At 40.7% G+C, this 17,117-nt stretch overlaps 1 protein-coding gene across 1 annotated transcript in view; it reads left to right on the top strand.

The window, feature by feature from the left end:
* SORBS1 (sorbin and SH3 domain containing 1) overlaps positions 1 to 17,117 on the top strand; it is a 194,427-nt gene that overhangs the window by 76,990 nt on the left and 100,320 nt on the right. The window contains exons 4-5 of the mRNA XM_018564475.1: positions 2,563 to 2,631; positions 14,511 to 14,609. Of these exons, the coding sequence (XP_018419977.1) occupies positions 2,563 to 2,631; positions 14,511 to 14,609 (168 nt within the window). The remainder of the gene's footprint in view (positions 1 to 2,562; positions 2,632 to 14,510; positions 14,610 to 17,117) is intronic.

Below are 17,117 nucleotides of genomic sequence, written 5' to 3'. Positions count from 1 at the left end.
TCTGGATCTGCCCAGCTGTGTGACTGACAGCTGGCTCTACCTATCTATCCTACCCGCCCCCTCCCCCGTCCGTTCTGCCAGTCAGCGCTGGCGCAGCGGGGAGGGGGGAATCCAGCCCCTCCTCTGTCACGGCAGAGAGCCGTGACAGGATCGAGAGGTAAGCGAACGCCGGTATGTGTTCGCTCACCTCCCGATCTACTAAGCTGACCTGTGACAGTCTCATTGTCCCAGGTCGGCTAGAACTATGAGGTGAGTGAAAAGCACTCGCCTCATAGTTCTCCTTTAAGTCTGATATATAGACTTGTTTGAAGAGGAACTTCCACATCAAAATAACAACAAAGACACCTTTAGAAATGTTTAGTAATGGCAATCTACAAACAGATACTTACAGATAATTGCCGGCTTTTTATTATATGCATACCTTGTTTTTCTTTTCCTCCCTATTCTTCTCACAGTGGCCATTTTCACTAAGGGCAGATGAATCTATCTTCCTCTTTCTTCCTGGAACTCTGGCACATGTGACTAGGACATGTGACCATACACCATCTCAGGGGAGGAAAATGCCTTTCCCTGAGATCTCATGAGATTACAGATGAGATTTCCCAGCAATGCTCTGCTAACCTTCCCAGGATGCAATGTCTGGGCACATTACATCACTTTTGCCAAAGAGAACCAGGAAGTAAAAAATAAGAAATTGTAAGTAATGCTTGTGTGATTTTTAGCCAAAGAGGGTAAAGGTCCACTTTAACTACTAAATGTGTTTTATATTACATTAAACCGTTTATTTCTAAAATCTAATAAAAGTAAAGTCAGTTTTTTGTTGTTGTGTGTTTTTTATGGTCCTTATAAGCAGATGTGGGGCATAGGTATTCACTTTACTTAAATTGCACTAAAAAGCCAGGTGGCACCTACCTTGGATGCTGCGGTGGAGGGGTAACCCTACCATCTATCTACCCACCTACTTCAGCCCACCCTCCCCTCTCTCAGCTGCCTCTTCAAGCCCGCCCTCCCCATGCCCCTTTCTGGTTTACCCCCACACTTGGTTGGACGGTCCTCATCCGACCCCCTCTCCTTATTCTCGCTATTTTATTTTCCCCTCTCTCTTCCTTTCTTTTATCTCTTTCTCCATATTTCTAAGTTTACTTTTTCCACTCTTGATACTGTGCATTACAAGTGATTCTTGCATTTTGCAGTACTAAACTGCAGACGTTACAAACCCCAGCGTGGCCTACGTGGCTCAGACCTTTATAAATCCGCATTTTTTGAGCTGTTCGAAAGTTGAGAAGGAGATGCATATGCCCCTTTAACTTTAACCGTGAACAACATGACATGCATATACTAAACAGCATTGGCGCATTGCAACATCATAGGACATGTAACGTTCACTTCTCCGTTGTGATAATACATATGTATATGTATATGGATCTAATATATGCATCTCTTTAGGTTTTGTTCTTTGTTCCCTGGATTTGCATCAACTTTGTACTTTGTACACTATGTGTTTTTGTACGTTTTTAATAAAGACATTTTTGAATAAAAAAAAAAAAATTGCACTAAAAAGTTATCCATCTTACCCATCTCAGAAGAATGGGAGGCATGGTATTTTCTTGACATTATGCTCAGGAAGACACATTTTGGAAAATGTAGAGTTGCTGGGAAAGCAGAGCCCATGGGATGCTATGCCTTTAGTTACAAGTAATTTAACTATATTAGACATTGCACTTATCATTTAAAAGTCTATTACATTATGCCATTTGTATGGATGGACTTTTATATTCTAAAGTGGAACTCCAGACAAACCATTTTCTTTTGTTTAAAGTAGAGCATGTTTAAACCCTCGGATTTTTATATGTGTTCTCACTAGGGACATTTACTTTCAAGCCCTGTAGGGTAATTAGTAGGTGATAGTCACCACCGGGACATGAACTGAGGGGTAAATATTTCTAATGGAGACAGTAAAAATCTGCTACAGGTTCTAACCCTTCCCTACCATGTTACAAACTTTAAACTGAATTCCATAGGAGTTAAATTGAGGTAGTAAAAACTGCTGTGGCAAAGCAAGGTAGTGTCTTCGGTTCTTAATAATGGTGACATCTAAGGCTAACCATAGACTAAAGCATGTCAATTACAAAGTCAATCATTGATTTAGATCAATCATCGATTAAACACTAGTGAAGTTTTACTAAAATAATCCTTGCAGCAGAGTCAACAGAGACAAACAATGTGTAAAACTGGAATTGTTGTGGACCACTTTCCACGAAAGAAGAATTTTTATGCTGTCACTATTTGCATACGTGTGGGCCATGTACAAATTCAGCACACGTCTAGCTTGCCTTTTCTAAAGACAAAACTAGGAGGTTATGTTTTAAGAGAGTGAGTTCTTAGAAGCACACCTGCTTTCCTGTAATGATAGGTAAAGCTGGAGAAAGTGATGAGAGCCTAATTTGTTTGCTTCACATGTCCCTTATAATTTTATACTTGAATGTTCCTGAGAAAACAAACAGGCTTTATGCTTGTGTGGTGGCATAATATGCTTATGGCGACTTTATTATTTTATTCCAGACAATGAAGTTAGCATATCAAACAGTGTGGTGAATGGAGTAACACCCAGCTACAACATGCAGGATAAAGGTGAGTCATAATGTAAATTGTACATGTTAAGAAATATAATATATAATAAAAACATAAATAGATTGCATTTGGAGTTTGGAGCATGGCATAATATTGCAATGGTCTTTTTTACATAGAGTAGAGCTGTTAACTATCACATACAGTTCAACTGCTGGTGTGCAACTAGATGCATAACACAGACCTCCAGCATCCAGCATTGTAGCAGTAGTTGTTTGTTTTCTGTATGGGTAATGCACAACTGAGTTTTATGTACACCATCACTATTTGTATATGGCAGCAGTGCCTATGACAAGATCCTCTGGCACCCAAAGTGAAGATGCCAATTGAACCCACCTCCCCTGAGCAGAGACGGAATGTGCTTTCACTTCTTACACTGGCTAGGATAACACAGGGCAAAAAAATGACAGCTGCTATCCACCGGCCCTGGGGTTGCCACCTTCTGGCCGATGGAAAACTGAACAAGATCAGGTGGCGTTTGTGGTGGTTAGACCAAGTTGATTTAGTCTAAATGAGCATTGTACAATACAGCAAGGTTTTCATTAAAATAACCAAAATGTATTCTCCCATCTAAAAACTAGGGTAGAGGACATTTTTAACACTTCAAAGGGAGAGATATCATTCTGTAGTTGATTTTCCCTTAGTATAATAACATTGAAATTATATTTTTAGTGCAAAGCATGAAAATGTTAATGTTATATATTTTTTCAGTCTGGCACCGCAAACACAAACTAACAAAACAAATGAAAATTACAAAAGTTTATATCAGACCATAAACATAAATCTGCAAAAAAAAGTTGAAGGAAGGAGAGGAAGACGTTAATATGAAAAATCTCAGTTGCAGGTTGTGCAGGTTCATTCATATGGAAACAAGATTCATTGCTCCTGATATGGAGAGTGGGACCTGGCTGTCAAATTGACAGCTGAACCCCGCTGTGCAACTCTCCAGATTCAATCTGCCTACCCGGTCCCAACTGCTCCCTCCTCACTGCTGCAACTGAGATGGGTGCCTCTCCTGCTGGTAGATACTTTATTTATAGAAAGGAAATATGCGCACCAAATTCTTCCTATTCTGCTACTTTTTGATTTGAATTATTTGAATATAATGGACAGAAATACTGGAATATTTTACGCTGATCTTTTTGCATAGATTGTAAATCTCATATGTATGCATTTTAGGCAATTATATGTTCATTATACTTTGTGTAGTTTTACTAGTTGACATTGTTATGTGAACGAGCATCTAAATGATGCAACAGTAGGTGAATGTGTGAAGAAAACAAGAAGCTGGAATAAATTTAATATCTTGCCTCAGGTAACCCTTATTCTAATGAAGGGCTTGTACCATAACTGGTAAGAAAATCCAAACAGAACGACCCTCCCGGACCACAATATTTGTTTATTTATTACAGGCATTATATAGCATCAATTTATACAGCACTTTTACGTATTATTCACATCAATCCTTGTCCTCGGGGAGCTTGCAATCCTAAGTCCCTATCTCGAATGCATATATACATAAACATACGAGGGAAATTTAGACAGAAGCCAGAAGGGACGGGAGAACAAGCAAACGCCATGCAGATAGTGTCCTGGCCGGGATTCAATCCCCAGTGCCGCAAAGCAGAAGTGATGACCACTGAGCCACTGTGTATGAACCCACATAACCCTCTTCCTGTATACCTGGGCTTATTTATTTGCCTGTTCTGCCTCCAGCAGTAACACAAAATTAAATTTTTATGGGGGTTGGAGGAGTCTGCAGATATCTGCAATAATTCAATAGAAATGAGTGGCAAGTATACCAGCCAATAGTATGTAAAATGCAGATAAATGTGTTCTTAGTTTACAATTTATGTCAGCAAAGTGTAAGAAGTAAATGTAAAGGGAAGGGGGGAAAAACACTTTGCGGCTTATTTACTATGGCGAGTAGGTATTGCTATCTGCTCTCTTTTTACACTGCAGTGATACTGCATACTGCAGCCTGCCCATTCATAAAATCCAGGCCACAGTATGCTGCCTGCTGTATCCTACGGAGCTTTCGATGCTTTAGATAAACCAAAAAAGATCTGCGCTCCTATCCTCCAAGAATTAATCCCTCCCTTTCTATGCTTTAGACTACAGAGAGAACTCTATGATTGGAGGAGAGACAGTCATGTGACTTTGACAGTGTACATTTATAAAGCTGTATTTCTTTATTTTTAATCTGGCCACACCACTGCTTTTTATATACACCTCCAAGTCTATATGCAGGTTTCAATGCACACCATATTCAGTGCTAGTGTTATACTGGCAGTCTGGCATATCTAGCAAAAGACCTGTAGAAGTAAAAGATGGCGCTACTGATTTTTGAACAAAAAGGGGTAATGTAAGTGCCTGTGTGAGGGTGCATTGGTTGCGCTTTCAAAATTAATGGTTTGCTTAACACATGTGTGGTAGGACACCACAACAGTGCAAAAATGTGTACCTCTAACCCTCTAACATGTTTGTGAATATGTAATACGTGTAGTGCAGTAAGAGGCTATTTTGTATTGGAAAGCGTTTTTTTAATGAGACCCTAAAAACAATGAACAAAAAAAAATAAAAACAAAAAGATTTAAATATTATTGGCTTTAAAAAAAGTGCAGAAAAATTACAGCCAAGGGTGAAAGAGTTAATTAGGACTGATTAGGGTTAATTAAGGGTTAGAAAAGGCACAAATGTTATTTTTAAAAATAAAGAACTTTTACTTGTAAGGTTGCTTTAACTGACATCATATGCCGATGTAACTCCTTTGATCTTCTTATGAATAAAACAGGGTAAATAAAAAGTAATAATGTTACAGTTTGTAAACACTGCTCAGATGCAATTCAGAAGAAATACAAAGTAACATTCCTTGTTTACATTTCTTCTCAATCCTTGTTTGATAGCTGCTCCTGCTGCTACAAGTCCTGGCTTAGATCTGGGGGACAGCGACAGCCTCTGATTGTACGAAGGGTGGATTGAGATGTTGCTGCTTCTTGTCCAATCAGAGAATGCCTTGTACTCATTGATAAAAAAAATATTAGGTGTTCTCTGATTGGTCGCAGTGCTGACTGAGCGACCCCCTGTGTTTTCAGAGCAGGGGGGGAAGCTAATACAGGACTCGGAAGATCATGGCCAGCACTGAAGCAGTTCCAGCTACTACAGGTTTTTGCAGGATCCCCAATAGCAGATCAGGTATGGCATATGCATACTTACACTGGCCCATGCTGGACAAATATAAGTACAATATACATATTACTGCATACCTGGAGTTCAGCTTTAAATTGCAGTGTTTTTTAAATGCATTACCATTCATCCCCATGGAACTTGCTTTTTGCCCAACACCAATATAGCCTACTACAGAGCAGCCCCTGATATTTCATCCAGTCTTGTATGTCAGTGAATGCCAATGTTTTGTGGCCGAGATCCAAAGTATAGTCTCATAATACAAGTGATGAAAGCAGAGAACTTTTTATACAGAACTTTGCTATGCTGTGGCAGCGTGGCTTGTATGTTTATAAAAAAATATCTCAAAGCAGAGGAAATTGTACAGGATTAGCTAGTAGTTTTTTTTTCTATAACTGGATATCTTAGAAGAGGAATGTAGTTTTAAAATATAATTTTATATGCATCTAAATAGTTTTGATACAGACAGATTCCTTTGAAATGTTGACTATAAAATGCTAATGCTTTGACTTTTCTCTACTGCAAGACCCATCATTGCCTCCATGCCTACTTTGGATTTGTATGCCTCTAAATGATTATATAACCCCCCAAAAAAACATTTTATGTAGGTAAGCAAATACTGTTTTTATAGTCTCTTAATCGGCTAACCGATTATGAAAATAATCGTTAGCTGCAGCCCTACTCACCTGACAGTCCGGCACGTGTGTTAGCAAATTAGTGTAGGCACTCCTCCTTAGAAGGGTACAGCTGAAAAAAGGCTGGTAATACACTATTCAATCCGATTGTAAAATCTCTTTAGGTCTACCATCAACTATGTAATGCAAGGGTCTATCTGACTTGATGCAAATTATGGATTGTTTAGTTATGTCCTCATATTACATAGCTTAGGTAAATTGAAAGGATTGTGCAGAGATTATTCAATCGGGTTGTATTGTGTATGGCCAGCTTAGGTCGGAAGCAAGAAGGTAAGGCATAAAACTTTTGTAAGTCTTCTCCTACTGTCCTGATTTGGAGATTTGCCCTGACCTGCTTTCCCTGTGACATTAGAACAAGAAATGGGAACATGAGCACTATGACAGGAAGGGCACAGATAGCACAGGGTACAGAGGTAACCTTTCTCACTCTACTAAAATAGTGTTTATTGTTGCTGTCTCTGTTCCCATTGAACAGAAAGAGGAAAGAAATCGCTCTAAAAGGGACAGAGGCAATAATAAAAAGCTGCAGAGGTTGTTATCCGAGCCCACTTTAATAAACATTTCCCCACACTTCCTGTCACAGAAACCACTGGCATTGGAAGTGAGTGAAAAAATTCCAATAGGGTCACACGGCAACAACACCATGATAAAGGTTCTAACCTTCTCCCTTATATCTAAAAATAGAAAAACAAAAGTTCTTTCTGGAGTTTGATTTGAATTACTTTACATTTTGTTGTATTCCTATGCTGGGATACAAGACAGCATGATGTGGAAGAGGGTTGGACACAACATTTCCCATTGATTAGGTACCTATCTGACATTCCCTGGAAGGTAGGTAGGTAGATGTGCTAAACAGGGATAATTAAAACCCCAAAAATCTATAACTCTTAATGGCAGTAATTTGTAGAATCCTATGAACTCATGAACAATGCCGATTTTGTCTTTTTGGCTGGAAGGGCTGCTATTATGCAGATAAGCTGATCTTCAGCCAGACAATGAAAACTTGTTTGTGCCTGTTCCCACCCCTGCCAATGAGAAGGATGATTGGCTTCCACATACATCTTCTGATTTCTCCCACATTGTTGTTTTTAGACAATTACATTGTGATCATATGGTCGATTGATAAAGCTGCTTGAGTTATTTTAGCTGCTAGTTATGTTATTGAATGATCATTTTCTGATCAACCCATTCAGCACTATGGCTCAGTGGTAGCAATGAGGACACCATCTGCACTCTTTCATACTTCAAAATAATTATTTCCTATCCTTCTCTGAAATAAATTTTCTACATTATATAGCTAACAGATTTCACCCATTTAAAGCATGCTTCCGTAGAGTACAATACAGATCAGTTAGTGAAAGGCAAGCTTTCTAAGAACATAACCTGCTGAGTAGGTGAGGATGGGTAATTAAATCCTAAAGAGCCGGGTCACGTACTTAGAATGAAACCACTTACATGAATGTAATTTGCCTCATCAGTCTACTAATGTAAATATAAACTGTCCTGGCATTTATTCCTAAGAGGCACGCAAATGTGCAGTAATAAATCGCGTTGGTTTCCTGAGTCCTATTGTACTAAGCAATAAAGACATTACTTCTAATGTAAACAAATGTGGCCTCCGGGAAAAAAATGAATTTTACCTTGTTTACTTAAATGTAATTTTGTTTCATTCTATTTCTGGAGCTTTATATTTGATAGGACTGGAAGGTTACTTGCGTGTGAGCAGATGTAAACATATGGGGTTCATCTAACTAGAACTGATTGGCTGCGTGAGGCCAAGCAGTTCAGTACAAACATATAGCTGCCACTCAAACATTTGACACACAGTGACAGAATGGTGTATCTGGACAAAACCGTCATTCTTTCATGCAGTTGTTCAGAGTCATGAAAGTCATGTGATCACTCAACATTCACATCTACTTTTTGCTGTTTCTGCATCATCTCAGAATCGTGAGCAGTTGGGTGAAAATTTCCAATCCGCTGGACCTTCCTGCAGTGCCAGTTTGTACAGATTACTTTTTGCTATCACTTTTGTCCCATATATCATCAAAATGTTTCACATCTGTTCCCATCATGCAGCAGCCTCTCTCTGAAAAGAGTTTCTATAATGCATTAAAGAGGCCCTGTAACCAGCTTAAAAAATGCAACTTAAAAGCACCAAAAATCAATTATTTAAAATGCATTCTTGCAGTGGCTTTTTTTTCCTTGCAGTGCTGTTTTTCATTCATTAGTAAAGTGTCTTTGAACTTGCTAGAAAATTTGGCCTCTCCAGGAAGAATCAATTCACTAGCACATCCTTCTCCCTGCTTACAGGTCATAGCCCTCTCCTTTTGTGGGAGTTTCTAATTACTGTCCATGCTGACCCAGCTCCTCCATCCCTCACCTCCTTACATAACATTTGATGTTGCTTCTGGGAGGTAGGGAACAAAGGAGAGTACTATAGAGTGTCACTTGAATTTGCTGACTGTAGAGAAGAACTTGTCGCACTCCTTACCAGAAATCCCAATGATCGGCACGGGTGCTGAAATGACTGCGGATGGCGCCGCTATCACCTGAGTTTGGTAGAGAATGTCACCAGCACACCAAAATCCTTTTAGGATAATCAATTGGTAATTTTATTGAACAGATTGTCAGTCGAAAAACCAAATGCTTTCGGGACCTCGCAGAGTCCCTTCATCAGACTCGAGGCTGATGAAGGACCCTGCAAGGTCCCAAAGCGCTTGAATCTGCTGACATCACATCCAAGATGATGGTACCCAGCAGCAGTGTCAGTCCTTTTGCATGTCTACACAATGAAGGCTTTTACAGATAAATAGCATGCATAAAATACATTAAAGAAAAACGCCAGGCATGTACTTTATTAACCCTTGCAGTGGGTCTACCTGACACTGCAAGGGTTAAGCGCACGTTTTGGTCTAGGGTCTAAAAAAAAAAAAAGATATACTCACCTGATCCTCTGTTCTGCCTGGCTGCTATACTGGTTTCTGCAGCCTCTTCTCCCCCAGTCTAAAGACCCATGATGTAATCACGTCCATTCACTTGCATTTGGATGTGAGGATGCCGGGCGATGTTACACAGCCGGAGTGGAGAGGGAGAAAGGTGAGCTGTCAACGCTTAGGGACTGAGGATCAGATGAATATAATTTTTTTTCATTTTAGACCCTAGACCAAAACAAGCACTTAGCCCTTGCAGTGCGGGGGGTAGCCCCACTGCAAAGGTTACTTTTGTACATGCCTGGAGTTCTTATTTAAATGCACATTTTATATAATCCTATGGGAAGATTTTTGTTGAAATGAATGGTCTGGTGACAGGGTCTCTTTAATATTTACATAGGTGGTTGTTACACCTTACTCATCAAAAACGCTGTCCCAGCACGATGTGCTCTCACGGTACAGCTATTTAGATAATTTGTTGTGTTTTTAGGGCTGGGCAAATCACAGTTCACTAATCGGTAATAATTAGTAAATGAAGCATAACGTGGCTCAGTATTTTGTACATCTGAGTTGTTACGCCCTTACATGACTACTGAGAAAATGTGAATCAGTGATTTATTTAATCATTCCGCCACTTTTACAGTTTTCTGTTTTCATAATCCATTAGAAGAATGTTTGGAATTTAAGTGACATTGTCACAAGAAAAGTGTGGGGGATGCCATTGCTGGCCTCCTAAACAAATTGCTAGTTGCCTGGCTGTGTCTGATTTGTGTACTTTGAGTCTCAGACCTAGAATAAGCATGCTGCAAATGGGTACTATAAAAGTGTCAGAATTCCACATCTCTAGATTTGTTCCAGATGAGACTAAAGGTGCCAATACACTGGCTGAATCTCGGCCGGTTGTTAATGTAACGGCTAAAATTCGGCCAGTATTTGGGGCTGTCAGCTCCCTTTCAGCCAGCATTCTTCAATCAGCTGATCGAAGGAGCCGGCTGGAAATACTTTGTACGATCAGAGCTGGCAGCCAATGAGCTGCCTGCTCTGATTGGGTATTCTGAAATACAATGCAAACATTGGCAAGTCCTCGATTGACACGCTGTTTGTGTTGATGGACTAATCACTTCAATTTCTTCCATTCAGCCCGCGGGTTGAACGAAAAAAATTGACAGGTGTATGGCCAGCTTTAGACCGCTTTAAAGCCAAAACACAAGTAGGTAACCCCCATTATTAAAATAGAAGTTCAGCAATGGCAGCCTTAGTGAGTCCTATATGACAGGGTCCCTTTAAAGAGAATATATACTGTATTATTGGTATGCACATATTTTAAGTTATTGTAGTATACTCATGTGATTTGCTTTTGAAACTCGATAATTGTAACTTAACCATTAGGGGAAATCTGTATTCCACTACAGTCACTGAAGCTTCCCTCGTTAAAGCCCAATTTAACTTTTAGGTTAAATTAACTAAATTTTCAATGTTTCACAGTTTGCTTTCCTTAAAAATCAGCTACAGCCTGTGTAGAAAAGCCTGTCCCCTGCCAGCAGCTGCTCAGTGAGAGCTTTGCTCTCTGCTGGAAAGCTGTGATGTTTCTGCAGTAGTCCGAAACGCTTCATCTTAAGGTCCCCACACACCTTGCGATAATCGTACGATAGGGTTGCACGACTTTTATCTTACGAACATGTTCGAAAACCCGCCGAGCATTGTACGATGTTCGGCGGGTGTGTAGCATGTTCGTATGATAAAAGCCGGACGGGCTGGTGTGCGCTAGCGCACACTGCCCGTTCTGCATTGCGGTCATCGGAAGCCCGCCCCTCAAGGGGGCACGGCTTGCGATCATCGCAAGTACGATCTGCCTGTCCAAGATAGGCAGATCGTACGTTTTTTTAATTACCTTACAACCATCGCAAGACAAAAGTCAAAGCCAAATCTTTCCAATCAACAGTTAGTGTGAGCTCTGCTGATAGCAGAGCTATAGATCGGACTCCGTAGGGGGCATTGGAACTCTAAAAAGAGACCATTTCTTCCCTTCAGAGAGCAAGGGTCCCACTCGGCAGCTCTTGGCAGGGGACAGGCTTTTCTACTTAGGCCGTGGCTACTTTAGAAAGAAAGCTAAGTGTAAGACATTAAATCTTTGGATGCATCCGAAATGTATTTAGTTGATTTAAAGCCTACCTCCGGGCAAACAAAAAGGACCCTTTCAGTGGGGCCACCCCCCTCCCCCTGGGGCCACACCCCCCTCCTCCACCCATTGCCACAGTTAAGTGCTTAATTTTGTTTAGGGGCTGGAGTAAATCAGATTTACTTATCTGAATTCCACTCCCCTAGTGGTCAGTGCTCACCTCTTCTCCCCTCCACTCTGGGTGGTGGATTGTCCCTCGGCACCCTCATGTCTAATACAGGTCTATGGAACCTGCATTAGATGTGATGGCACCAGCGGTCCTTAGACTGCTGGAGCCCATAGGAGGAAAGGCTGCAGGGACCGGTCTAGCAGCTTGGAGGGAGCTGGCAGGAAATAAATAAATCTGCTTTACTCCAGCCCCTAGACAAAAATAAGCGCTTAACCCTTGCAGTGCAGGGGTAGCTCACTTCAAGGGTCCTTTTTTTGTTTCTCTGGAGATGGGCTTTAAATTGAGAGTTTAATTGATTATTGTGATAAGCAACAGTATAGCAAAGTTGTTGTGTAGCTCTGCAAAGCAGGAAACAGAACTTGAGTATTTGTTGAGCAAATATGGTTACCCCGATACACATATATCATTTAAAACTATACATAGGAAAAGATGTTCAAAAACTTTGCACATATTGGTAAGATTACTTACATTAGACTGATGTGTAAATCTCTAAATCTAAAAGACTAAGCATTCCCTTGAAAGCTGTCAAATAAAGAAAAACCGACAATTGTGGTCCTGGAAAGTAAAATAACACTGATGATTGAGTCATTGAAAAAAATGCTAGACAAACATCACAATCATATTACATTTCCAGTGTACTTGTCACATGGATGTATTTGAAAATGATGGAGCAAAGCATATGAATAAACCTTTTATGTTCAGTTTGTGGTACAGTTGTATAGCTTCTTCTAAGGTTCTGCCTTGACACGAAGCAGCCAGCATTTGGGAACAATCAGGGGAATTTATGGAAACCGGAACAGACAGAATCTGGAGCAACCATCAGCTTCCATTTCACTTTCAAATCCTAACTGATGAAACTGAAGAGAGAAGATGATTGGTTACTATGTGCAACTACTTCAGTTTTGATACATTCCCCTCAATATGTTCCTGGTTCTTTTTAGCAGCTTCCTGACGCAAGAAAATTCTCTAAAATTAAAGGAAACTTTTCCTGAAATAAATAAGTGGGCTACCATTGCATAGTTTTCCTGGCCCACTTTGGCCTCAATGTTTTCAGAGCCACCTACTCAGGAGATAAGTGTAGCTAATTTCAGGGGAAAGACTAAATTTATGATCTCCTTCCTTATTTTCAGTCAGTGACTCAAAATATTAAAGCGTTTGGATTGGCATAGTCCAGGAAACTAGCATTTTAAAATCAGGGTATTCAGTGACGGTAGCCAAAATGTTTTCCCTGAATTGGTTTCTTTTAATTTTTTCATCCTGTGATATTAGCTTTATGATGACCTACATTGGTTTATTGTATTGTTCTTAGACTGTAGAAAGGAGTGACAGAGTTTATAGCTGATCATTTTACTGATGGGTATATGTGACCATTATTGTGCATGTCAGCTTGTGTTAATAATGAAGTATATAAAGATATTTCAGGGATGTCTTAAAGTGTATTTCCACTTTGGCAGCCAAATTGGGATAACACCTATTTTATATTTGTTACATGTTCCCATTGACCTAGCATTACTTTAAAAAAAAAGTGTTGCTTCCCAATTTACTTGCTCTTCTGTGAAAACCCTAAAATGGAAGTTTTTCTATTGCCTGTAATTACAAGGAGGGTCTGGGGAGTTTATGTTTAAAATATTTAGCCCTGTCTGTGCTGTGCTGGCAGATCTTATAATCGGTTGTAAATTTAGCTTTCAACACAGTCTTTCCTAACAAAGATTAAGGGGGTTATTCACTAAGCTGCTGAAGGCAGCCAGGTGAATAATTGAACCAAAGAGAAGGTAGCCGAATGCTGTCCGGCTTTTCACTTCAGCCCTGTACGGCTGAAAACAGCCGAACTTCAGCTCCCTCCACTCGGCTCCCTCCACTTCCCTTCAGTTCAGCCGAAGTGAAGAACCCATTTGACTCAGCCGATCCAACATCTGGATCGGCTGAGCCGAACTGCCAGCAGTTCACTCGCTAGCGTTCGCCCCTATTTCTCATAGGGAGCGAGCAGAATAAAACAAATGTAAACAAAAGAAAGAAAAATGGAACGGGGGCCCCCTCCCAAACCATGTCGGACCCTTTAGGCCTGGCAGTAATGTTAGGAGGGACCCCAAGTTAAGTTATTTGCGGGGAGAACGGTTAGCTTCGGCAGACCATTCTCCCCACTTTGGCTGTGACTTCTGCCTCTTCTGAGCTGTTCGGCTGCAGTACGGACTATTGTGAATAGCCCGTGCAGCAGCCCTGAAGTGAGCCGAAGGATTAGCCAAAGCTTCGGCTAGATCCTTTGGCTTCTTTGTGAATAACACCCTAAAGGTCGAGACGCTTGGTTTCTGGCATTGTATGTTAATGAGGGAAAACGTACTCTTTCTCCAAATGTCTTTTGGACAGACTCATTGAAATTGCTCAGAGTAGCTGCAGTCTGCCCAAAGGCCTCCTCCAAAGAAATGGAAACATGTGGGTCCCGAGGTTACACGGGTTGAGAACCACTGATCTAAAAGGTACAATTTTTTAAAATCATTATTAGGCATGATGTGTGAATGGGGAGACATAACCATATAGAGGGGTTTTCCCAAATTTGCAAAAAGTGGAACTACACTTTAAACTCTGTTAAACTGGTAACAAGGTACAGTACTGAGATAAACTGAGATCACAAGCTCTTGCAGACGTTAGGCAATTGTCCTGATGTTTCTTAATATAAAATGTGTGATTATCTATATGCATTGTTTCCACTCTTGTGTCCACAGCAGCAGATGGGTCTTCAGTGAGTTCTCGCTCACTTTCAGCTATTCATATCATTCAAGTGAAGGCAGTGCAAAGTTTTCCTGATTTTGTGCCACTTCCAGGTACATGTGTGCTGCCCAAATCAGCAATGCGCATTCTGCCTTGTGTGTCTTGTTTGCGCTACATCTCAGTCATGTGACCTAAACTGGACTGCTTGTAATAAAACCATTTCTAATTGTGCTTTTACTGTAAGCTGGCATAGGAGTTGATCTTATCACCAAGCATGTGTTTTTGAATGCTTTGCTTTGTTTTACGTCGTTTACCCAAAGAATTTGTGAGCGACTTATAATTGCTGAATCTTCTTTTTTTTAAATATGAATATAAAAAGTTACTTTACACAAGTGTGTGCTGAAAAGATGTAAATTTGGCAGTGGAGTGTTTGTTTTAAAGGCAAATTCCACCTTTTGAAATAATAAATGCACATATTTTGTTAAAAGAAGAAATGTGCATTTATTTTTTAGAATTGGAGCCAATAAAGCATTTTAACCGTGATCAGTGGATCATAGGTGCAATGCTCTGGCTGCTGCAGATTGTTTCTCCAGTCTCTGTCTGTACCAAGGTACGGACTTTCAGTTACAGGAATGAAGTATAAATGGACTACAAGCGCGGTGATGTCACTGAACTTGTATTTCACTGAAAACTGAAAGTCCTCCTGCCGCTATGGCAGACAGGATGTGTAGTTTCTCCATTCTCAGATCCTGTCAAAGGATGACGCAGCTGTGCAGATGGAGCCAAACACAGCTGCACTAGATTCAAAAACTGTCAGCATCCTGCCGGGAGAAGGACCCATTGATTCGGGTAAGTTGGAGGGAGGGTAGGGGGGGTGGTTTGGGGGTGCTGGGGTTTGCATTGTAACCAGGTTTCATGTTACAGCCTGAATATGGGTATAACATGAAGCATTGTATGAACTTAGCCAGAGCCTTTTTTATTTGATATTGCTTGGCTGTAAATTGTTTTACATTTTGTATAGGGTGAAAGCATGCAATGCATGAACTGTTCTTAACCTAATATGTTTAGCTAGCCAAGCGTTTCTACCTAGTTTAAAGCTCAGCTAAGTCTTTGTGGCCTTGAATAATATAATTAAAATGGTACTCCAGGTAAATGGCTTAATGCACAAATAAAATACATATATGCAAGCTGTTTTACCCGCCAAAGGAATTGTATTATTAACTAGTCCTGAGATTTACACAGCCTGCCACACAACACAGCCAAGAGGATGACGCCACATTCCAGACATCCCAACTCTCCCGCTATTGGATAGCGGCTCCCGGCCGCCTGGGAGAGAAACACTTCCTCCCGGAAAGGTTTATCTGCTCGATCGAGCAGATAAACCTTTCCCTGCCATCGTTTTTTTTTTCTTTTCTGACATCGGGAGCCGCGGCCCGACCGTCAGTCAGAAAAGAAACAAAAAGGCATACGAATCCATAGCTAGATTCCTATTGGCTATTGCACTTTGCAATAGCCAATAGCAAACTAGGTAATGTACCCGCCCACTGCTGCTGTCAATCAGCAGAGGGGGACCTGAATTTTTCTATCAGGTCCTCTTCTGGTGATTGAAAGCAGCAGAGGGCGGGTGCAATAGCTAGTTTGCTATTGGCTATTGCAAAGTGCAATAGCCAATAGGAATCTAGCTATGGATTCTTATGCCTTTTTTAAAATATTCTGACGACTGCAACTGTCAGAATACTAAAAACAAAATCAGAAAAAAAACCTGCAGATAGCAAAGAAGCTAATGCTTCCTGTGCTAATTGCCATCATTTCAGGGGAGTGCTCTCTCCCAGCCCCCCTAATCCCCCTCCGCGGATGGGGGGGGGGCGTAGAGGGCACCTCCCTGAAATGAGAAGGACACCACCCTGAAATGGCTTCTTTCAGGTTGGGATCCCTGACATTCTCTGTAACAGATTAGTAATAAAGTGATGTCACCTCTCCACCCTCAGCCTGTGACTGGACAGTGAAAGAGAAGCAGCAGACTGGTGAGCTTTCTGTTCACTGGACAATGGTGATTATGCTTATTGAGTGTGCAGCCCGGAGGCAAACAGAAAGAGGATTTGCTGAACCAGGAAGATGAAAAGTTCTTGATTGAGAACTACATGTGTTGCATGCCTGGCTGTGCACTGTGGAAAATTAATGTCAATTACAAGATTGGCTATGCAAAATGTATTAGGCCTTTGCAGGTAAAACAGTAAACATATATCAGGTTCAACTGTGCATTGACATATTTCCCTGGGGATCACATTGAGTGTGCTCTGCAAATGGGAGAATCATAATGTCTTCACATATTCTCTATAGAATTTATATAAGAAGGACCTGTAGAAATCATTCTAAAATACGGGGTAGAATGATGCTCACTGACAAGCCAGCTACTGTAGATTGACGCCTCTGTTACCTTTCTCCAAATCTGGGCCTGGAAAACTTTGAAAATACTTGGAATTCAGTATAATAATGAACAAAAAAATCTGCCTCTGCCCTTTTCATCAAATATGTATGCTGGCCACGCACCAACAGATTTTGTTGTTTCCCTGGCAACTACTCATGTAACTTGAATGATTTGAATCATGAACTGCTTACCC

Source organism: Nanorana parkeri, unplaced genomic scaffold (assembly GCF_000935625.1).
Source record: "Nanorana parkeri isolate BGI_ZX_2015 unplaced genomic scaffold, ASM93562v1 scaffold753, whole genome shotgun sequence".
NCBI classification, from domain to species: domain Eukaryota; kingdom Metazoa; phylum Chordata; class Amphibia; order Anura; family Dicroglossidae; genus Nanorana; species Nanorana parkeri.
This window is presented reverse-complemented; position numbering and strand designations above follow the sequence as displayed.